At 44.2% G+C, this 23,728-nt stretch overlaps 1 protein-coding gene across 1 annotated transcript; it reads right to left on the bottom strand.

Annotated features, from left to right (window-relative positions):
* Positions 1–1,165: 1,165 nt before the first annotated feature.
* Positions 1,166–23,451, bottom strand: LOC129712677 (long-chain fatty acid transport protein 2-like). Its single transcript, XM_055661300.1, has 10 exons — positions 22,931–23,451; positions 21,409–21,618; positions 19,894–20,052; positions 15,971–16,095; positions 12,418–12,612; positions 9,593–9,683; positions 6,933–7,131; positions 5,205–5,302; positions 2,931–3,061; positions 1,166–1,601 (listed from the first exon to the last, which is right to left on the bottom strand). The coding sequence occupies exons 1-10, from the start codon at positions 23,403–23,405 to the stop codon at positions 1,425–1,427; spliced, it is 1,860 nt and encodes a 619-aa protein (XP_055517275.1). The 5' UTR covers positions 23,406–23,451; the 3' UTR covers positions 1,166–1,424.
* Between the last annotated feature and the right edge of the window lie 277 nt (positions 23,452–23,728).

Raw genomic sequence — 23,728 nt, 5'->3', positions numbered from 1 at the left:
GGAATGAACGGACCAGAAGCCAAATTTGTTGATGATGCAAAGATAGATTTGCAAATTGTGATGAGGATAGAAGAGCCTGAAAATTACAGATGGATTAAGTGACTGGACAAGATGTTTCCGTAGAAAGTGACTTAGAATTGTTTTACTGTAGAAAGGGATGCGGGATCTCCACAATGAAACACAAAATGTAAGAATGCAGATGCAGCAAGGAATCTGGAAGGCAAATAGAATAGTGGCCTTTGTTGCAAAAATGATATGGATTATAAAAGTTGCCAAGTTTCTGATGCAACTTTAAAGGTCACTGGTGACACTACACTGGAATATTGGGGCACTGTTTCGGTCTGGGTTTTTTAGAAAGGGCGTGCTTATTTTGGAGGCAATACAGAGACAGTTCTCCAGGTCGATTCTTACAATTAAAGATGAAGAAAGATTAAGCAGGTTGGGCCTACGGTAGGGAAAAATGAGAAGGGATCTTATTGAAACAGGTAAGATTTGAAGGGGATTGACAGGGTGGATTCAGTGAGAGTGGGGGCATTTACAACCAAGAGGCACAGATTCAGAATAAGGGTCCCCCATTTCAGTAGATGCAGAGCAATTTCTCTTCATATCACTGTGACACTTCGGCATACTGCAAGTTTTGTGGGGACAGACATTGAATATCTTCAAGGTCGAAAGTACAGATGCCTCTTATTTCATGGATTCGAAGGGTAGGGGGAGCAAGCAGGGAGGTGGAGTTGATGCCTTGATCTTACTGAAAGGCGGCGCAGTCAGAGGGGCTGACTTGCCTACACCTGCTCTGGTCATTTCTGTTCTAATGTACTGTTAACCAGAGTAACTGTACCTGGAAAAAAGCAGATGTGTGCAAGTTAACCTGTGGCTACTTGAGGTCAGTGTGGAAATAAAACAGTCAACCATACAACGAGCTGTCTTCATTTCAAAATCATTTCTAATCAACAAAAAATGGGTGTTTTCTGAATTTCTTGCCTGGGACACAATTCACTGAGTGAAGCTGGACCAGGACATGGTGGAGTTTATCGCCAGTGCTGACCGGAATGGAAACATTTTGGGCCGGGACTTTTGTTTTAAAATATGAATCAGTGGGCAGCAGAGGCTCATCCCAAATTAAGCAAGTGTCTGGGACATGACAGTCTACGATTACAAAGGGTACAAGTTCAAAGGCCTTTATTTAATACATCCTTTAATTTTTTTTTATAGCTATTTCTATTTTCCTATCTTTTTACAAGAAACACGAACCTCCATTATTATTGAAACGTTTCATCTCATGTCCCACAAAATACCTGCACAATGATCTTTCATATTTCACCTCAGAGCCAGGAAATACCTTTATACAAACCACTAGAATTAAAATAGAACTGAAACGCAGTACCGTTTACCTAACTGTCTGTGTTGGAGCAGTTCTACAGTTACAGTTTGATCTGGTTACTGATAATAGTTTGATAGATCTCTTGATCCATTGGAACATAAGCTTTTTTCTTGTCATCAAGGATGAAGAGGCAGTCTTGGACAACATCCGGATCAAAACCTTCCTTCACCAGAGTCACTTTATAATATTTAAAGGTCCCTGTGGTTTCTATCGCTTTCTGAAAGAAAACAAAGCTGGTTACTGACACTGCCCCACCAATATTTCTCACCCCAAACATCAACTTTACTAAGCCCCCAACCTGCTCCTGCAAACAGCCTTTGCCCAATATTGCCCCATCGCCACTACCTCACACTCACTACCTTGTCTTTCCTCACTGCTTCCTCCTCAGCTCCTAATACATACCAGTAACCCACCATCTCATAGAGACCAATTTACTCAGCCCCTTCTTCCCTCTGTCACCCACAGACCAGTTCTCTCACCCTCCCCAGACCAGTTCCCTTGTCTCCCAGGCCTGTTCCCCACCTTACTGCACCACCTTCCACCCCCCCAAAAAAAAGTTGCAGACTGCCCAACCCCCCTGCTCATGCTGGAGGGACAAGACTCAGTCAGCATGGGGTCGCCCAAGGGTAAAATGTGCAAATGAATGGCACAGCGCGAGGCTGGGTGGTTGAGGCAGGAACTATGGGCAGGGTGCTAGGTGCGGAGGAGGCCTGGACAGGCCTTCCCCGTCAGTGTGAAAACATTCACAACCAGGTTAGAGGGTGTAGAGGGAGATGTGGGTTCCATCAGAGCAGATGAAAGATCACAACTGATTGGGGTAGAGAGGCAAGTGTGTGAGGACAGCTGTTGGATGAATGGGGGGGGGGGGGGGGGGGGAAGGGGGGTATGAGGGTAAATGGGGCATGTAGTGTGGGGATGAGATAAGGGTCAGGGTGGGATGAGGGAGTGAGTGGGTGTAAGCTGTGGGGATGAGATGGTGGTGAGGGGTGGGCTGTGAGGATGAGATGGGGCAAGTAGGGTGGGATGAAATGAGGGGGTGAGTTGGTGTAAGCTGTCGGGATGATATGGGGGTGAGTATGGTGGGCTGTGGTGGGAAGGGCGAGTGGGCGGACTGTTTCATGGAGCAGGTGCAGACAAGGAGGACCATATTCACTGGAGAGCTGTAACGAACAGGCCAGGGAATAAGGGATTGGGATGTGCATCCGACAGGGATGTGCAACTGGCAGGCATGGACATCGAATCAACGGTCACCATGGTGTCTTATTCCACAGTGTACACACTATAATTTCTCCGCCCAAAAAACATCTATTGATGGAACCAGGTGGGGATATAGCTTGAACAAGTCAATGACACCAACATGGCTGAGTTGCAACAAGGTGCATCCTGGGCTTTGGTGTTTCACCTCTGAGTGCACATTACTTGAAACCTACAGGTCACAGCATCAGTGACTGCTGCAGACTCAGAGGTCGGGTTGTGTGGGGGGAGATGTAGCAATCAAACCAAACCCCCACAGCACCATCAAGGGCATAAGAACCATGAAACTCACCTGCATCCTCAAGAAGCGTGGACGGGCATAAACCGGGAGGTTAGCTACCACATGTTCATACAGCTGTTCTCCATCCATGTCCATCCCAGAATGCAGCTGGATGGCAGCCATCCCAATTCTCCCCTCATGCCCTGCAGGGAAAGAGATTCATATAAGTGTTTGGTTATGGCACCAGAATAACCAACTTGAAGCAGAAACACCTCTGGAGAAGCCAAAGCTTATTCATTCCCACCCCTTATATAAACACCTATTTCCATATGTACACCAAATTATTTACATTTATACACTAATCATATGTTTGCAAAGCCATACCAAAAAAAAGAGAAAAAAAGTAAAAAAGAAAAAACCCTCTGTACAGTATCTACACAAAGCACTTTTCTGATCAATACCATAATGCATAAGAGAGAGAGCTATTATTGAATCTAGTTTTGTGCTAGACCACAGTGTTTTTTTCTATTACAAATCTCAAATGGTGGAGTACAGAGGCAACTAAATACATGATGGGCCTTTGTCCCAAACATTATGGGTATAATAGAAAGAGTATAATAATAATAATAACAATAATCCACTTTACTACAGACTCAAGGTCCAGACAAGGGACAACATTACATTAAAAATGCATTGCATATCAAATATCATAAATACATATAAAATCATGGTATATCACATAAAAACATCATAATTTATATTAAAAAAATAAATAAAATAGAACTTAATAGACAGTAATAGAAAGGACAAACAGAGGAATTAAAAAATACTTTGGGTCTGTTGAAAGAAAATACATGACCCGTGACAGATATATTAGAGAATCAGTGTCAAGTGTGAAAGAGGAACTGAAAGAACAGAGTAAACAGGGAGCTATCAACCCTGTATGGGGAAAATGTCACTGGTGGGGAAAATGCTGCAATCTGGATATAATAACAGATCTTGAAAATATAGTAGAAATAAGGAACTGCAGATGCTGGTTTACAAAACAAAATACACAAAGTGCTGGACTAACTCAGCATGTCAGGTGGCATCTCTGGAGAATATGGATAGGTGGCGATTCAGATCAGGACCTTTCTATCCGACCCGAAATGTCACCTATCCATATTCTCCAGAGATACTGCATGACCTGCTGAGTGGCTCCGGCACTTTGTGGCTTACATTGAAAAGGTAGGATTGAGTAGAGTCAACAATGATTTATGATAGGTAAAATATGTTTGACTGATTTGCTGGATTTTGTGGATCTAACGTAGAATAGATAAGGGGAACATGTGGGTGTGATGTTTTGGATTTTTAGAATATTTTCAATAAGGTCCAGCATAGGAAGTTGGTAAACAAGTTAGAGCAAGTGGAATTAAAGGTAGTATTCTAAGATAGAGAAACAGTATTGGACTTGGAGCAAAGGGTGGGAATAAATGAATCATTCTTCAGTTGGCTATGACTAGTGGGCAACAGCTGGTATCTGGGCCTAGATCCAAGCTATTTGCAATCTATGTCAATGATTTGGCTGGCAGAAAGAACAGTTATAATTGGAAGTTTGTTGTTGATAATACATTGGGTGGGATTGTAAGGAGGTGGGTGTAACGTATGTTCAGGAGATTGGTGCAAGCTGATAGAATGGGCGTGGACATGGTAGATGGAATATAAAGTGGATAATGTCAGGTGTGAGAATGTGAATTTTGTTCTTGCTCTGTCCAGGAGATGATAGCAGAAGATGACGCGGTCAATGGCTCATTCCACTTCAGTCATGGTTCAAGAGGCATTTCAGAGGCAACTGTTTGGAAAGAAAATGCTGACAGCTCCTCTTTCTACAGATGTTGAGATTTTCCAGCACTTCCTGTTTTTCAGATTTACAACACCTGCCGGTTTTGTTTTAATTTACATATAGCAAATTCTCAAAGGGCTCAACAGACTTTAGGCAGTTTCCTTTGGCTGGGAAGTCTACACAAGGGCCACATTAAGGTCCAGGCCATTTAGGTCAGGAATGAGGAGACATTTAAAAAAAAAAGTCTGGTGAATCTGGAATTATTTCTCTTGGAAATTATGGAAATTCAGGTGTCCGATCATTCTAAACAAAAGGTCATTGAATTCTGGATATTAAGGTAATCAAAGGAGATGTGGATGGGTCAGGGATATGGAATACAAGATCAGTCATGATTCTCGTTAAATGGTAAGTAGACACCCAGGTCCCTGTAGTCAATGCCCCAAGGAAAGGGATTTAGGATGACGTTGTTGTTTAGTGGCGTAAAGCAGTCGGGGGTTTCCAGTTGTTGCCAGGGTGGCACTCACCTGGTACAGTCACTCCGTACACACAGACATTCTGAACAAAATCCAGCATGGACAAGACATCAGCCACCTCGACTGTAGACACATTCTCTCCTTTCCATCTAAAATCAGACAATTATTTAAAATTAACTAAGAGGTTTAGCACACTTTGGCCGACAAGCTCGCGTGAGCTGGTTTCAGCCACTGATCTCACAGCTTGGACTTTGACAGCCACCTCACAGCATCCGTCCACAGAGAATGGAAATTAAGTAGATTGGTGCAACAGGGCACCACTGCCCCCAGTGTAGTCGGCTCAATGAAACCTTTGTCCCGCAACAGCTCACGGTGACACGCCTTGCAGTGGCAGCACCTGGAGCAGGGTTCCGTGTTGCTGCCCTGTCCGACTCCCGACATTCCCTACTCTTGTGGCTATCCCTCACCATGTCCCAATTCATTTACTTGGAGGAACTTAGAGGAGTGGGTAGCTGCAGTATTGTCCACGGACCTTCGGGTAAACACAGCGTCCAGCTCAATTGATGCAAAATATTTGCAAATAATATTTTTTCAATAATGTTATTTTTTTGTGTTTTCCCAGAATGAACTGCAGGTTGGTGCTGGTACTCTCATGGGGTGTTGCAGGGGAGGGGAGAGATGAAGCAGCAGGTTCATGTTCCCAGTGGGAGGCTGCACTCAGGGGCAGAGTGGAGCAGGAAGGGCCAGGGTCGGTCAGTTGTCACCCTGTGGAATCGCACCATCCTTTGCTAATTGACGGGACAAAGTCCAAGCCAAGAACGAAACGTACCTCAGGTGGTGCTAGCTCAGAGATGAGATGGCAATGAAGCCTCTGGATCTAAACCCGGCCCCTGGCGGGACACCAATCACAGCCATCTACTATCAGCATTATTGCTGTGATTTGGGGCGTGCATCTCTTCAGCCTCTCCTGTGGTCGCAAGGTGATCCAAACCAATGAAGTACATTTGAGACATGGTGGGAAACACGGCAGTTGATGTGTGCACAAGAAGCTCCCACAGACCATAACCTGATCATGCATAGAACATGTGTCTTTATGACGTGGATTGAGGGATGAAGATTGAACCAGTGCACTGGGGATATTAATCGCCTATTACTGTTTACATCTACGTGGGAGAGTGGATAATGCCAAGGCTTATTGTCTCATCCGAATGAGTAGAAAAATCTGTAGTGTAGCAGGTAGTGACTCAGCTCCAGAGAGTACAGTGCTGCCCTTGGATGTGGTCTGTTTGGAGTTTGCACGTTCTCTCTGCAACCGCGCTGGTTCCCCTGGGATGTGCGAGGTGTGATTTTCCCCCATCGTGGGTCAATACCAGGAAAATCAGCAGCCATTTGATTGGCTTGCAATAGAGATTGGACAGGGAAAATCGGTAAGGATGTCGACTGGGAGTACACTAGGGGTGCCATAGACTCAATATGTCAAATGCTCTTGCTTTGTTATAATAAAATATGAAAGACAACATGCAGCTCTCGGTACAGTCCCGGCCCGATCCTCCGTGCAGTACTATGTGCTGTCGCAATGAATCAGCCTGCACTTGTGCTCCAGACTCTCCAGGGAAGTGAGCCCAGGTGAGGGAGTGCCTGTGTCTGGGCTACGCTGTGCTGGTGTGCAGAGCAACTTGTCATTAGAATCACAATTCCGCTGATTTGAATGTGAGACAATGACCTGCTGGATAACAGAATCTTGTTAAGGTGCCACATGCAGCCCCAGCCCCCTCTGACCTGTACGTATCCCCAATTCGGTCTTGGAAGTAGATGAAGTTGTCATGGTCCAGCATCATCAGGTCACCACTATTGAAGTAAATGTCTCCCTTGCGGAACACGTCCCTCAGATGCTTCTTCTCAGTCAGGATTTTGTTTCCCACGTATCCGATGAATGGGGTCTTGGGGGTGATTTCTCCAATAAGAAGCCCAACCTTTCCTGTCAGGACATTACATCGGCAGCAGATTGGACATGACATTACAATTCAATAGCCAGCAAATATTCACCAATCAAAAGCTGTAAATACTGCAATCTAGAAGAACATAAGTAAATGGCCACAAGCCTACTCTGCCATTAAGATGATGGCTAGCTATCTGATTTTCGTCTCAGTTCCTTCCCCGCCTTCATCCTCCACTATTCTGTAGATTAAAAGATAATTTCTTTCAACCTTGAATGTGTTCAATGGCTTCCCCGCAAAGAATTTCTAAAATTCATGACTTTCTGACAGATGAAATCACATCTCTTCCCAATCCAGAGTGGGTGGCCCCTTGTTCCAAAACTAAGGCTGCCAGTCTTGTGGAAACATCTTCTCAGCATGTACCCTGTCAGCCCCCCTCACAATCTGATATTTTCCAGTGAGCTCACCTCTGACTTCTAAATTCTCTTCACAATAGGTCCAACAGTCCTGATATAGTCTCGCCAACTCTGTGCAGTTATAGCCTGCACTCCTTCCACATGACGACAAAGGCCAACAGCTTCCGAACCTGTTGTACCTCTTACTGCCTTCCGTACCTGTTGTACCTCTTACTAATTCACTGTCTTTCGTCAATTGCGCATTCTAGAGTTTCTCTCTGATTTAGGAATATTTTTCCCTTCTCTTCGTGCCATCTTGTAGAGGTGGTGGTGGAATCAGATGCAATCACTACATTTAAGAGCCATTTAGCTAGGAAGGGAGGGGCAAGGCGAAGAAGCATAGAGAAATGGAATTACTTTAGAGAGGCATAAAGGTCAGCATGGATGTGAGAGGATGAAGGCCATTTCTTTACCACACAGCTCTATGACAAAGCACAATGGTGGATTAGCAGCCCATCCCCAACCACAAGATCCACTTCTACCACCACAAATATATCACTGCCAATGTGCACCAGCTACAAAATGCACTGCAATTATCCATCCATGCTACTCTTCAAGGAGAACAATAGATGTAGGAGAAAGGAACACCACAAGCTGCAGTTTCCTCTTAAAATTGCACACCATCCTGATTTAGACCTTTAATAAAAAGCCAGTGTCCTGAAACTTTCAACTGTCCATGGAAATGTAATCTGGGCACTTCTCAAGTGAATCTTTCCCACGCTGCTTAAATTTCAATTCCAATTAACAACATACTGGGATAATTTTGTGACCATTTGCTGGATGTCATGCTGGAAGTTTAGAAATTCACAACTTTAATCTGCGCAAGGAGGGAACAATAACTTACGCCACCAACACAACCTTGATTAACTTGTTCAATCGGCCTAAGAACAGCAGATGGAGATTAATTCAGATAAATTCGAGGAGTTGCATTTTGGTTAAGACAAAGGCAAGACATACAGTAAATGGTAAGTGCCTGAGTCGAGAGACCTAGTGTGCAGGTACATAGTTCCACGAAAGTGGCAACACAGGTAGGTAGACAAGGTGGTTAAGAAGGCATTTGACATGCTTGCCTTCATCAGTCAGTATTTTGAGTTCAGGAGTTATGATGTCATATGCAGCTGTACAAGACATGGGTGCGGTCACATTTAGAGAACTGTGGTAGACGAAAGTAGGGACTATCTGAAATTATAGAAGTCAATGTTCATACCGCTGGGGTGCAAACTGCCCAAGTGAAATACGAGGTGCTGCTCCTCCAATTTACGGTGGACCCGACTCTGGCCATGGAGGAGGCCCAGGACAGGAAGGTCGGATTCGGAATGGGAGGGGGAGTTGAAGTGCTGAGCCACCGGGAGATCAGGTTGGTTATTGCGAACTGAGCGGAGGTGTTGGGCGAAGCGATCGCCAAGCCGACGCTTGGTCTCATCGATGTAGAGCAGCTGACACCTAGAGCAGTGGATGCAATAGATGAGGTTGGAGGAGGTGCAGGTGAACCTCTGTCGCACCTGGAAAGACTAACTGTGTACAGTTTTGGACGCTCGGCAAGCAGAAAGTTATCATTAAACTGGAAAGAGTGAAGAAAAGATTTACAAAGATGTTATTGGGCTGGAGAATATGAGTTATAAGGAGAGGCTGGGACTTTTTCCCCTGGAGTGTAGGAGGCTGAGGATGATATTTATAAAATTATGAAACACAAAAAGGTGAATGGCCACAATATCTTTTCCCAGGATAAGGAAGTCTAACAACCAACTGGCAGATCTTTAAGGGAGAAGATAAAGATTTAAAAGGGACCCGAGGAGCAACTTTTTCCACACAAAGGATGGTGTATATATGGAATTAGTTGCGAGAAGAAGTGATAGAGGCAGGTACAATCATAACATTTAAAATGCACTTGGACAGGTATGTGTATAGGAAAAGTTTGCAGGGATACCAGCTAGACTGTGTGTAGGGATACCAGGCAAGTGGGACTGGCTCAGTTAGGTAATTTAGTCAGCATGGATGAATTGGGCTAAAGGGTCTGTTTCTGTTCTGTATGACTCTCATCTCTTACCTGTGGGTACCGCAATGCAATGGCCATTGGCATCTCGCACTGGAGCTTCCAGTTCAGCATCATACTTCACCAAGTGAAAAGGCAGCAGCATCTGGGAGAGGTGAGAGCAGGAGGTAAGCACAGTGTGAGTAATGAGCATTGATTCAAATAAAAATGTGCTGAGTGAATACATAGGCACACTCTCGAAGATCACAGATCAGATGCAAGGAACAGCTGTAATTAGAGAGTAGCCATACCCCTAACCCACTGGTTTCACATCACAACTGCCCCATATCGGGTATTTCATGTGCCATCGTGCCTGGAGCAGCCACAGCTTGGCAGCACAGGAGGGGCAGGCGTCTCAAGGGTGCTTCTTGGGGCAGGAGTAAAGCCCTTTGTGGGGACAGTGTGCAGGGTTCATCATTCCCTGGAGGATGTGCCATAGTTAGTCCTAGTCCAGTGCCATTGGCATTCACCTCAGCACCACAAGCAGAGAGCTGTGCAGACACAGCAGGACAGGAGGCAAACCATCCCGTGCTGGGCCCAAAGTTGTCAGTTGTTCAGGGTCCATATAGAAAGCAACGGTTCAATGTATATGGACCTCGCAGGAAGAATAATGTTACACTGCGTGTTCGATCAGGTGTATACACACTACAGGCCAGTGGCTGGTAGCCATGACTGTAAATAAACGTCTGTAAGCTTATGCTTTGTACAGGAAAGTTTGTTCAATGAGCAGAGAAGTGATAGGAGAGTTGAGCTGCAGGTTTCCTCCTTAGGACTGAACTCTCCAATCTGAGGGAGGTTTGTGGTGTGAGGACCACCAAGGAACCACTGACAGACCTTGCAGAGGCTTTTGTTGGGAATGATGTGGTGGAGAAATTTCAGTCACCAGCCTCTTGCAAGTCTTTGCTGGGTTGGAGAAGTGGGAATTAGAATCTATAACCAGAGAGGATATTCAGTATGAGACACCTGATCAGATTTGCACAAAAACTATGAAGTCCTATCAACGAGTTCACATGTTTGCTTGTATACAAATACTCTGTAGGTGACCTATTGGCAGGTGTTGTCAAACAAGACAGGCCTCTGGTGATTTACTCACACTCGCTCTGTGGCTACATTTCAGTGAGATCACCTTACACTTTATGTGGAGCAATAGGTGGCCAATAGGTCAGCCTTCTCTATCTCGCCTCTCTTCCCAGGAGATGCCTGCCAAGATGTTGCAACTGTGGCAAAGCAACAGTGCTTGCTGCTGACCACAGGGTTCTGCGTCAACAGCTGCCCATAACTCTGCTTTTATTAACATACGTTGCCCATGTAATGTTTACTTGAGTAGGAATAAATCAGTATTTGAATGAATTTAGCAATATCTGCCGAGCTTGTGACATTTCCGGCTAGACTCAGTCCAAAGGTTACTTGAACATTTTCAGAGGCTAAAATGGGGGTATGTAATCACAGAGAACTCCCAAACCTAAACGTATGAGCAAAGTCCACACTTCAGACCCACAGACTATCTCATGGGAACTTCTCATTGGATGCATTCTCAGTGCAAATATAAACTTTGCCTTTTTCATTCAATTGCTGTATTAGTAATGCTTGCACAGCAGTCATCAAGGGATGCAAGGTAACATGATTCGGTAGCAGATTCCAACAAATGCAACATCAAAGGAATAACCAGGGCACAGTATCTGGATCATCACTAGTGCCGAGAGGTCAAATTGCTTCACCCAAAGGAATGTGAAATTTTGAAGTCCCTCCCCCCAAAATGGCAGCAAAGTCCCTGTCAATGAGCCGGCAAGTTAGGTCAACGAGAGTGAAAGGAACAGGCAGGAAGTTGGATTAGGTCCTGATCTGAGCATATATCACAGCTTGGAGGAGACATCTCTGGGTCCTTCATCAGATCGTGAATTCTTGTTGAACCAGTTGGGCGTTTCACTGGTTTTTGACCTGTGCAAAATAATTATACACAGCAGAAAATCTTTACTCGGATTAGAGAAAGTGAATTTTCATGGAAACTATTCTGTTTCCGACCACAGAATATAGTACTGACAAAGGCTGCAAAGTCCTTCTTGAGAGGCAAAAACTTTAATGCAAAGACAATAATTAGAAAGTTCACAACCATCTAACGTTCTGAGTTTAGGGCAAGAGTAGAGTTGCTAACTTACAGTGCCAGAGACCTAGGCTTGATTCTGACGACTGGTACATATCTGTACGGAGTTTGTACGTTCTCCCTGTGACCTATGTGGGTTTTCTCTGGTTTCCTCCCACACTCCAAAGACATACAGGTTTGTCAATGAATTGGCTTGGGATTATTGTAAATTATCCCTAGCGTGCGTAGGATAGTGTAAGTGTGCGGGGATCGCTTGGTGGGCCAAAAGGCCTGTTTCCGTGCTGTATCTCGAAACTAAACTTCACTGACACAATCAGGTCAGCAGAATGAACAAAACCACGATCAAAGGAATTCTCAATAGCCAATGGTTCAAGTAAAGCAAAATAAACTAGAGATGTTTATCTCTGGCAGCTGCTCCAGTTCTTCTAACACAGGTCTAGTGCAAGCCAGCTTTTGTGTTTCCATTGATACAAAGGCCAGTATCAATTATAAATGTTTGTTTTAAAGAGCGGTGGACCTTTTGTTGAAGCACATCCAGCATGAATGGAAGACTCACCTGAACTGAATGAAAATGATCAGAGCAACAGCCTGCCCGTCTGAGTGGACTTGTGTTTTCGTAGCTCCATAGACGTGACTGGTACAAAGCACAGCCATGCCAAAAGGAATATTACCCAAGGAACCAATGTGGAAGTAACGCTTTTTTATCAACATACTTCCTTTCACGCAGCTATCTCCTTACCTTAGTGAAGAAGTTCACTTTTCCTGCTGCACCGACCTTTCCTACGTAGTTCATGAAGCCAACGTTCCCTTCTGTTGCACCATAAAACTCACAAATGCGGATATTTCCAAATCGGTTTAAAAACTCCTTCCAGACATCTGCCCGAGCACCATTCCCCACTGCTATCCGCACCTTGTGGTCCCGGTCGTTGCTCTTCTACAAAACAAAATTCAATAACGGCAATAAATGAAAGGATGTGTTTGAATTCTGACAAAGAAACCAGGCTCTAAATTTAAATATGGAGGGCAAATTATTTATGAGCCTTGGTTTTTGTAATGCACCCTCGGGTAATTCATGCAACCACCAGTCCGGTTGGATACGCACACCCATCCACTGCAGCCATTCCCATGTCATTTCAGTGATTACATTTTTAAATCTTCTTTACTGTCTGTAAAGTGCTATTGCAATACTGTGAAAAAATGTACTGAAATGCTAATTGTTCCTCTGCCCGGCATTGACTGCTGCTGCAAACAATTGCCTATTTGTGCACGAGCCACACCTTACAGAACATGGGGGCTCAGATGGAATCGATAACATGAATCTTTCTCTTCCGCAAGGTGTTTAGAAACCAGAGGGCAAACGTTTAAAGTAGTAGGTAAGAGGGGATGCAAGCAGAATTTTTTCTCGCAGTGCTTGTAATTTGGATCCCGCTATCGAAGGGTGGTGGAGGCAGAGCCTCTCAAAACATTCAATAACATTTTAGATCATTACTTGAATTACTGATGCATAAAAGGATACAACCCAGTGTTAGTAAATTGAAATTAGTGTAGACTGGGTAACTTGTTATGGACAGGATGGGCTGAAGGGCCTGTTTCCACACTGAAGGACTTTGTTGCAAATCAAAGCTAGGTAATTATCATTCATTGAACAGCATAGTATAGCACAGGAACAGGTCCTATGGTCCACAATATCTGTGCCGAACATGATGCCAGGCATAAAGCAGATTCACACAGAAACTGTTCTGAGTCCCTGTAGGAGGTATGAAAGTTAGGTGTTGCACAAGTGCGGTGGGACACAACAGAATATAGGAAATCTCTTAGGGATTTCATATTAGGCTTGAAAAACTGATTGTAATCACTGGAACAATGCTGAAGCAGCATTCCCTGAGTTTCTGGGACTCTGTGAGTTGCACTTACCTTCAATGCCTCATCTGCAGCTGCCTGGGCTGCCTTTCTCCCAGACCCGGGATCTACTCACATTGTCATGTAAGGTACTTAGGTAAGAGGTGGGGATACAGGAATTCAGTAGCTCCCACCTCGACTTCACACATGATACTCCTCCACACACAGTAATCTCCCACAGCAACATCCAGCTCCAAACACATCAGTTGTCACCATTCTCTCACATTTCCACCATCTTTGTCTGCAGATCCCAAGGAACTTGTTGAGTTCAATAAGCACAATGTAATTATCCAGGAAACCACAGCTAAATGTTTGGCTCAGAGCACCACACAGCTTTCATTACTATAATCTTACTGTGAGACTAGCCAATACTATGTGCCAACTTAATTTCCATAACATTACTAACAAACTTAAATGTCTTTGAACACCGAAGACTCGGACTGGAGGCTGACAATCTTCTGCATGCCCTCTATTCTGCAATCTCTCAGAGAGGAAGATACGAGGCTTTACACAAAGGATTTCACAAGGACCTGTTTGGGTGATATTGTAATGCTGAACGGACAAAGACTTCCTGTTTCCAATGACATGGTTTTGAGTTGGTGTAATGCTGTGCTGAACCCTCAGTATTTGACAATAGTCTCGTGATGCACATAGCGCAACAGGAAGTTCTTAAACATTTAAGCACAATTTAGTAATGGTGTGAAGAGTGGTCCAAAGAACAATGACTGGAATCGTTCCAGGGTGAGGGATTTCAGCTCCAAGACCAGATGGAGATGCCGGGATTGTTCTCCTTGGAGGAAACTTGTTTAAGGAACTTTTAACAGAGGTGGACAAATTTACCAAGGATGTAGAAAAGGACCCTGCTCCAACCAGTTGATTACTGAAGGATTAGGGACACAATTCTCAAATTCTGAGCAAAGAGATATTGGAAATTTTACTCAGAACCTAGAACTGACTTTGTATGGGGTGGATGTGGTATATTTGGATTTAGAAAATCATACAGAGGGTTAGTCAATGTGGCTGGAGAATGTGGCAGAGGAACTATACTGACAGCAGTTGACACAGGTTATCAGACAGAAAAAAGCATGGGATTAAATCGGTAGGAAGGAACTGCAGATGCTGGTTTACACCAAAGATAGACGCTAAAAGATGGAGTAACTCAGCGGGACAGGCAGCATCTCTGAAGAAGGGTCTCGACCTGAAACGTCATCCATTCCTTCTCTCCAGAGATGCTGCCCGTCCCGCTGACTTACTCCAGCTTTGCGTCTATCATGGGATTAAATGGAACAAATCTCAGGTTCGCAGGTTGTGACTCGTGGTATGCCACAGGGATCGGGTTTGGGCTCCCATCTTTTCACATTTTTGTCGGTAATCTACACAAACAATATGGCTGAGGGGGGCAAATGTAATATTTCCAAGTTTGCTGATCCCATTAAATCAACTGGGATTGAGAGTAGAGGAGGATATAAAGAAGCTTCAGGGAAATGTGGACAGATTAAGTGAGTGGGTAAGAACATGGTAAATGGAATAGAATGCAAAATAATGAGGTATTTCACTGGTGGATACTGAAAAGGAGACTATGTTAGTAAGTGATTGGGTTGTTGATGTTCAAAGAAACATGTATGTGGTTGTATACAAATCACTAAAGGTCAACATGCAGGGCTAGTGGGCACTGTTATGTTTTATTACACGAGTAAGGGAGCTTTATTTCAATTCTATGAGGCCATGGTGAGACAAGACATGGTCTATGGACAGTTCTGATCTCCTTACCCAAGAAAGAATGTACTTGCCATAGAGGTAGTGCATCAAAGATTCACCAGACTTGATCGAGGGATGGCAAGTTTACCACGTTGGGAAAGGTTGAGTGGATTGGGACTGTGTTCTCCGCAATGTTGAAGAACAAGAGGAAATCTCATTGCAGTTTACAAAACTCTTAAAGGACTTGACATGTTATATCTTGGCTAAGGAGTCTGTGAGCAGAGGGCAGATTGAGATGAGGAGAGATTTCATTGCTCAGATGGTGGTGAATCGTTAGCTTTCTACCATGAGCTATCCTTGTAGCTCAGTCCTTGGGCTCATCTATAGTTCCAGTAAAAAAGAGCTAGTCTGGCCCACTAAGTCTGTGCTGACTATCAATCACCAACTTACACCAGACCAGGTGTGGATGAATGAATAAATGACAGACCAAGCATGGATAGATGAATGAATGACAGACTTGGTGTGGATAGTTGAATGAAGACCAGGCATGGGAAGATGAATGGCCTACTTCCTAGTCTATTCCTTTGTTCTGGATAGACTGGAAACGGGACTGATGGGATTGTTCCACCAGGAACTGGTATAAATTAGCTAAATATATTCCTCCTGTCCCATAATCATGACCCATCCAGGTTTACCTTGGGAACATTGCAGAGATAGCGCAGCAGCTCCCCGATGTACTGGACAACGGTCACATTGTGCTTTCGGCAGTCGTCCCAGAACTGACTGGCAGAGAACTTGGATCGTAAGACAGCAGTTGCACCTGGTTCATGGACATGGAACAGAGAGAAATATCACATTCCCCTTTCACCTTGAAGAAGAAATGTAAATAGTAATTCTTGACTGTTGTTTGTAAAATACATAATTGGTTAAGAACAGCCCAGGGCAAATAATACACTGCACAACCTTATTCATCATGAAACATGGGCGGAACATAGAAACATAGAAAATAGGTACAGGAGTAGGCCATTCGGCTCTTCGAGCCTGCACCGCCATTCAATATGATCATGGCTGATCCTGTACCTGCCTTCTCTCCATAACCCCTGATCCCCTTAGCCACAAGGGCCACATCTAACTAATATAGCCAATGCACTCTCCTCAACTATTTTCTGTGGCAGAGTGGCAGAGAACATGTACAGTAAGTGGTAAGGAATGTTGATGAACTTGCAATTCATGTCCACAAATCTGAACTGAACTTTATTTCTAGAGCACTTTAAAAACAACCACTTGTTGCACCAAAGTGCTGTACATGACTAATCATAAACATAAAACAAAACAATAAAAACATTAAAAGACAGTAAACAATCATAAACATAAAACAAAACAATAAAAAAACAATAACAGAAACACTAAAACAAGAGCAAAGTCTCATGCAGGGGCGAAAGCCAAGGAATAGAAAAGTTTCAAATCTTTGAAAATGGCAGCACAAGTAGGAAAGAATGGTGAAGAAGACACATGGCTTCAAAGTCAGTGGACAGAATATAAAAGTTGGGACATTCTGTTGCAATTTTACAAAACACTAAAGGCTCCCTACTTTTCCTATTGGATCCTCTTTGCAGTAGGCCAACAGTTCCTTGCATCCCTCAATCACTTGAATTACCTGCAACTTTCTGCCGTCATGTATCAGATCCCTGGGAACCTCGTCTGTCGATCCATGGATAGGTTGAACCAAACACTTTGGTCAGCCTGGACTGATTACTGCACTATCATACTTGTTGATATCGTGTACTCAGAATGTTTAAGTTGATTATGGCTGGTAAATACATTTGGGTTTCATTGGCCTGCTTTATCATGCATTGTGACTAAAACTTGCTGCAGTCTGCCAGAGAATCTACAAAGAAATACAGCATTGGATCAAACAGAAATGGAAACCAGACCTAAAACTCTTCTCTCATTGGCTCATTCACTGAAGACATTGCCAAGGCTCTGTGTTCATTAGTTCATCAGTGGAAACAAACTTTTCTGAATTAGAATCCACCACTTTCATTAATACTCTCTGCAGGAGAGGTTCATTTTACAAATCTATATAAAGCTTTGAAAACAATAATCTGATCAACCCTCCTACTCCCAACGAACATGAACCAGTGGAAACGGTTTCAGCAAATTAACTGGTTGTGAATGAGAAGATTTCACTTGTGAACTGAGTGTGTACCCCGACTCAAGGAGTTTAACTAAATTGCTGTTTACAGGTGCCAGGAATTCACCTTGGTTTGTTTTAAGGTTATGTTTTAAAGTTGCCAGGCAACCCAGAACATGTTATTTACCAGCTTATTATAAGTATTATAAGCTGATACTTGAACTAGCACACAGCATAGTCATTGTCTATGTGGACTTCAGCAAGGCATTTGATACGGTCCTGCATGGGAGACTGCTCTGGAAGGTTAGATCATGTGGGATCCAGGGAGAGCTAGCGACAAGATACAGAATTGGCTTCAAGGAAGAAAGCAGAGGGTGATGGTGGAAGGTTGTTTTTTGGGCTGGAGACCGGTGACTAATAATCGGTGCTGGGCTCATGCCAACGATTTAGATGAGAATGTAGAAGGCATAATCAGTAAGTCTGCATATGTCACTAAAGTGGGTGGTATTGTAGATAGTAAAGATGGTTTTCAAAAATGACAGCAGGATCTTGATCAAGTTGGGCAAGTGTGCTGAGGAATGGTTAATGGGGTTTAATGCAGATAAGTGCGAGATGTTGCTTTTGAATGAGTCAAATCAGGGCAGGACATTCATAGTGAATGGCAGTCCTGGAGAGTGTTGTAGAGCAGAGGGATCTGGGAGTGTAGCTACATTGTTGCCTTGAAAGTGGCATCACTGGCAGATAGGATGGTCAAGAAGGCTTTTGGTACTTTGGCTTTTATCAGTCAGGATATTGAGCATAGAAGTTGAGAATGTTACAGATGTAGAGGATGTTGGTGAGCTTCAGTTCTGGTCACCCTGCTATAGGAAGGATTGTTGTTAAGCTGGAAAGAGTGCAAACGAGATTTACCAGGATGTTACCAGAACTTGAGGGTTGAGCTCTAGGGAGAAGTTGGGCGGGCTAGTATTTTATTTGTTCAAACACAGCAGAATAAGGGGTGATCTTATAGAGCTGTATAAGATCATGAGGGGAATAGATAGGGTAAATACCTACATTTACCCTACAGTCTTCTTTCCCCAGAGTAGGGGAATCAAGGACCAGAAGACATAGTTTATGGTGAGAAGGGGAAAGATTCAATGGGAACCCGAGGGGATACTTTTTCACACAGGGTGGTGACTATATGGAAAGAGCTGCCAGAGGAGCCAGTTGAGGCAGGTATTATAATAATATTAAAAATAAATTTGGACAAGTGCATGGATAGGAAAAGTTACGAGGTTCGTGGGTCAAACGCAGGCCGGTGGGACTAGTGTCTAGTGACTTGATCGGCATGGGCAAGTTGGGTCGAAGGGCCAGTTTCCATGCTGTATGAATCTATGATTATAACGTCCTTTACGAGGAGAGAAAAATGTAGGGATAAAGAAGCAATGGTGAGGGTGCAATGCAGGTTTACAAGGCTGACATTAGACATGTGGGGTTTATAGTTTCAGGGAAGGATGAATAATTTAAAAGCCACTGTAATATTGCTTCCACTGTGATCTCTGGCAGCAAGTTGGGTATCCACCACTCACTGTAAAAAAACAGCCTCTTCACAATTTGTGTGCATTAGGTTCATTGTTCCATCCCATGCCTATCACAGTTGGGAAGGGAAAGAGTCACCTTGTTGGGAAGGGGATGAGCCACGTTGCTGGAAAGTTTACAAGTGAGGAAGCAACACACATCTTTTTCCTCTATGAAGCTCTGAAAAGAAAGGAGGCAGAAGCTCCGGAAATCATTTATTGTCAGAGATAAACACAAACTAGGAGTTGGGGAAAGGATCTAGTGCCTCTGGGAATTTGAACAACTCCATCATTCCAGAAGATGACCACACCAGGAAAAGGGCTGGTGGACAACCAGGTCCCTTTGCATCACTTCTGGCTTCCACTGATCTGCAGCCAAGACTGTCCAGGCAATCCTGCAGCCTTTAGATAGGGAGACAGCAGGAAGGAAAGTACCTTCAGGTGCCACATGTGTTCTTACTTTACTCAAGTTGCTCTATGGATGGGATCATTCTCCGTTTCCTGTTCACGAGCCCATCCAGTTCACAGCACAGGCTATTTGTTCCATCCAACTCTTTCTATTACTTTCTCACCATTTATGTAACAGCCGTTTGATATCATGGAGATACAGCTACAAATTTATACAAAGAAGCATTTTAAACTCCAACAATCCATTGCAGAGAACAACTCCTGACAACTGGGAAAACAAGGAACAGCAGATGTTGGAAACGCAAATTAAGGCAGTATCTGTGGAGCAAATGGATAGGCAATGTTTCGGTTCGAGACCCTTCTGACAACTGAGGACTGCTTTTCTTTTATCCTTTCTAGGATGTTCCCACCCTTCCCACATCCAGCACCTGTGGGGAACTGGGGGAATAATGCATGGCAGTGCAGACCAGTGGAGTGAGGGGTAATAGGGTTAAAAGAGTGTTTAAATTCAATCTCAAACCTGCAGAAATACAGCTGCAGATTCCAAGCAGGGAGCCAGAGCTGTGGTACAGAGGCAGGGTGATATACAGGACGTCACTGCTACCAAACCCGCATCCCGTCATGAAGCTCGCCATCCGATGTGCTCGCAAATGATTGATGATGGCAGCCTTAGGCAAACCTTGAAACCAAAGATAGGCAATCAGATTACAACAGTTCAAGCTCTGGTTGGTCTTTACTTAAATGCAATATCTCAATAAATAAACCTCTTAACAAACCTTGGGTGATTGAAAGCTACATCTTGGAAATACGCCCTTTGGCCCACACTGACCATCGATCACCTGTGCACATTAGTTCTATGTTATCCCATTTTTGCATTCACCCCGACGCACTGGGGATAATTTACAGATCCAATTAACCTAAAAACCTGCTCGTCTTTGGGATGTGAAATGGGAACATCCTGGGGAAATGCATACGGTCACAGGTAGAACATGCAAATTCCACACAGATAGTACCAGAGGTCAGGTTCAAATCCATGTCTCCGGCGGAGAGCCAGGAGGTCTACCATCTGTGTTATGCTTCTGGTTTAGGGAGGGGAAAAGCACCGGGAATTGTGGAACCTAATAATATGTCAAGCAAAGTCTGTGATTCTGGAAAAATATGATATTCATCATCATAATAAAATAAATCACCATTTTTGTTAAAATATGGGCTCCATTCATTAATTATCTGACGGGATAGATTGGCCCAGCACGAAAAGCCAACTGAAACTTGAACTCAGGATTAGATGAAAAGTCATACTTTATAATCTACGAACCTATCTCCAATGACGTATTATAAGTAATCCATTCCACCTTTTTTGGGTTTTTTTTGATATTTGTAACTCTCTTTTTTCTCTCTTTTTCTATATAAAAAAACCCACTAGAAGCAGAAGTAATCGACAATTGAAAATTGTAATAATGTAGGACTGATGTATATGAAAAGTTTTTTTACTATAATATGTAACTATACTTTATAATATGTCTACTTCTAATAAAAATATTAAAAAAAAAAAAAAATTTTTAAATCACCATGCCCCAGAGTACCTCACAGAGCTAGAGTCACTCTTCTTGCCCCTTCACAAACCAAATACAAGAAAAAGTACATATTTACTGCTCCTGTTCATACAGCTTCAAATTATAGACACAAAATGCTGGAGTGGGACAGGCAACATCTCTGTTCAGAAGGAATGAGTGACCTTTCAGGCTGAAAACCTTCTTCTTCAGAAGGGCCTTGACCCAAAACATTACACATTCCTTCTGTCCAGAGATGCTGCCTGTCCCGCTCAGTTACTCCAGCGTTTTGTGTCTATCTTCGGTGTAAACCAGCATCTGCAATATCTTCCTACACAGCTTCAAATAATAGTTCTTTCAAAACCTTGATTTCAGTTATCTATACATTACAATGAAACAATTAGCTACAGAAATATCAGGGATCAGACGGAGAGCGGAGAAAAGCAGTCTGCAAGGACATCTACTCCCTATGAGGGGTTTTATACCTGTTGTTCCTGAAGTGAAGATGTAGACAAAAGGGCTTTGGAAAGTAACCTCCGATCTCAGGGACTGAGGCAGTGGTTGGTCAGATGCAGCTTGGATTTTATCATGCAGGCTTTCAATAGCCCCTCCAGTATTCTCGCCATCCAGTACGAATACCGTCACATTGTCATTTCTCAGAGCTGGCAACAACTCCTCCAGTAAACTCGAATGATCTGGAAATAATAAACCAGGAGATTTCAGTCACTTAGAATTGTTTAACTATCAGAATCATTTGCCCATCCAGAGTGATGCAGCAAATGTTGCACCTTTTTTAAACTGCAGAGGGACAATGATAGTAAAATAAAACTCTTCTACAATCACATGTTTAAGGTGCTGTTGCAAGAGGACAAAAGTTGCATCTTCCTTACTGGTATCTGATTGTATACACCACAGCTATTCACAACACTGCTGACATGGTTAATATAGTCAAAGATTAGTTTTTAAGACTAAGATTGCTGGTAGAGGGTGATAAGCAGGGCAAGAAATAGAATAAGTCAGAGGGTATTAATAAGGATGTAATGTGTAATATTAAACAAAGAATACTCACCGGGTGTTGAAAGCACAAGGGACAATGGAAGAGAGGTTGGGGCTCCACTACAGAAAATATTTTGAGGCAAGAGAAGGAGAATAACACAGATTTACCTGGTTTGAGTAAACACAAACACGAAGGAAGATATAAAGTTAGACGGCCTTCATTACAACAGAAATGATTGAGACAATCTGATGGAAGGTTTATAAAATTATGAAACAAAGATATGTGAATAGACAAGTGCTTTGGTAATTGTTTCTCTTTCACCTAGTGCAAAACGTGACCAAAATTGCAGGATGGCATTTAGGAAGTGGTTGATTTGCAGATATGATTAATTGAGATGTAGAAAAGTAACGGGCCATTTCTATTAACTGTTAATAATCTACTAACTTGTATCCACATTATTTTGTGGGAGAGTAACCTTAAACTGAAAAATCAGTTTTTATATGAAAATCAAAACAAAAACAATTGTTGGTAACCGGGAATAAAACCGGAAAAGCAGGAAACTTCAGCACGCAGCAAAACCGCTCAGATAGCATATGTGCAAGAGAGACAAATCGCGAACGCCATCAGAACTGGATTCCTCGCAACCTAACACATTCACTGTAAAACAAATATAAGGATTTTAACCTTTTGCTAATAATTAATGAAAACAATTTGGCAAATTTGCTTATGTAAATCACAGCCGCGCAGTGATTTCTGCAGTTTTGTCAACGTCCTGGCTGTGGACGGGTCTATAGATGGTGAGCGGCAGAACCGCGGCCTGGAGCCTTGGCCGGACAGTGGACAGCACACACTCACTCCCACGGAATCCGTGTGTTCGCCGGCCCCACACCCCACCCTTGTGCTTTCCAGTGAGCCCCACCCAGGCAGAGGGGAGGGAGAAGTGGTGGGGGAGCGGGGGGGAGCATTGTTGATCGCGGGGGGGAGGAACGACCCCGAGTAGCCGGACTCACCTGCCGAGGTGAGCAGGAGGCGGGCGCCGCTACTGCGGAAACAGTGAAGCAGCCCCTGTCCTCGGACGTTGGTGTTGAGGAAGGCGGCGGCGCAGCCGAGCTTGGTCAGGCCGAACCAGGCGGTCAGGAAGAGCGGCCCGTTGGGCAGCAGCAGCGCCGCGCAGTCCCCTGGACTCAGCGCGGTGGCCGCCAGCAGAGCCCGGCCCAGCCGGTTGCTGTCGGCGTCCAGCTGGCCGTAGGTCAACTCCCGGCCCTCGAACAGCAGCAGCAACTTGTCCGGGTTCTCCCGCGCCCTCTGCAACAACACATCGAGCAAGGTTGGGGGCGGCCGCCGGTGGGACCACCACCACAGCCGCAGCGCCGACACCAGCGCCCGGCACACCATCGGCACCTCCGACCATGACTGCGGCCATAGAGCCCAGAGCAAAGCCGCTGTCGCCAGCAGCGCCACGGCTAGCGGCCACAGCACCAACATCCCGCCGCTGCAATGCCTTGGTCCTGCCCGCGGAAGTGGGAGGGTCGGAGGCGGTCACTGGGTTGGGGAGGGGGGGGGGGGAGAGAGAGAGAGACAGATAAAGGAAAGAGAAGAAATGGAAAGAAGGATGGAAGAAAATAACTGGTCGATCGGGGGTAGGTAGGAAGGGGGAGTAGGTAGAATGAGGGAGGGATAGGGATGGGAAGGTGGAGGAAGGGATAGGTAGGAGGATGGGTAGGTAGGGAATTTGTGGTAGGGGGTGGGTTGGAGGAGAACATGGGGAAGGAGGAAGGTCTGGGAGAGTGAGGGGAAGAGTGAAGTAG

The sequence above is a fragment of the Leucoraja erinacea genome, chromosome 33 (assembly GCF_028641065.1).
Source record: "Leucoraja erinacea ecotype New England chromosome 33, Leri_hhj_1, whole genome shotgun sequence".
Taxonomy (NCBI): domain Eukaryota; kingdom Metazoa; phylum Chordata; class Chondrichthyes; order Rajiformes; family Rajidae; genus Leucoraja; species Leucoraja erinaceus.
The sequence above is the reverse complement of the archived record's forward strand: the minus strand, read 5'-3'. Positions and strand labels throughout refer to the sequence as shown.

Coding starts and splice junctions, on each gene's coding strand:
- LOC129712677 (XM_055661300.1), bottom strand. CDS start 23,405: ATGTTGGTGCTGTGGCCGCTAGCCGTGGCGCTGCTGGCGACAGCGGCT. Junction 20,053..21,408: donor CTTCACTTCAGGAACAACAG/GTATAAAACCCC, acceptor TTTGGTTTCAAG/GTTTGCCTAAGGCTGCCATC. Junction 12,613..15,970: donor ATCTCTGCAATGTTCCCAAG/GTAAACCTGGAT, acceptor TTTGTTTTGTAG/AAGAGCAACGACCGGGACCA.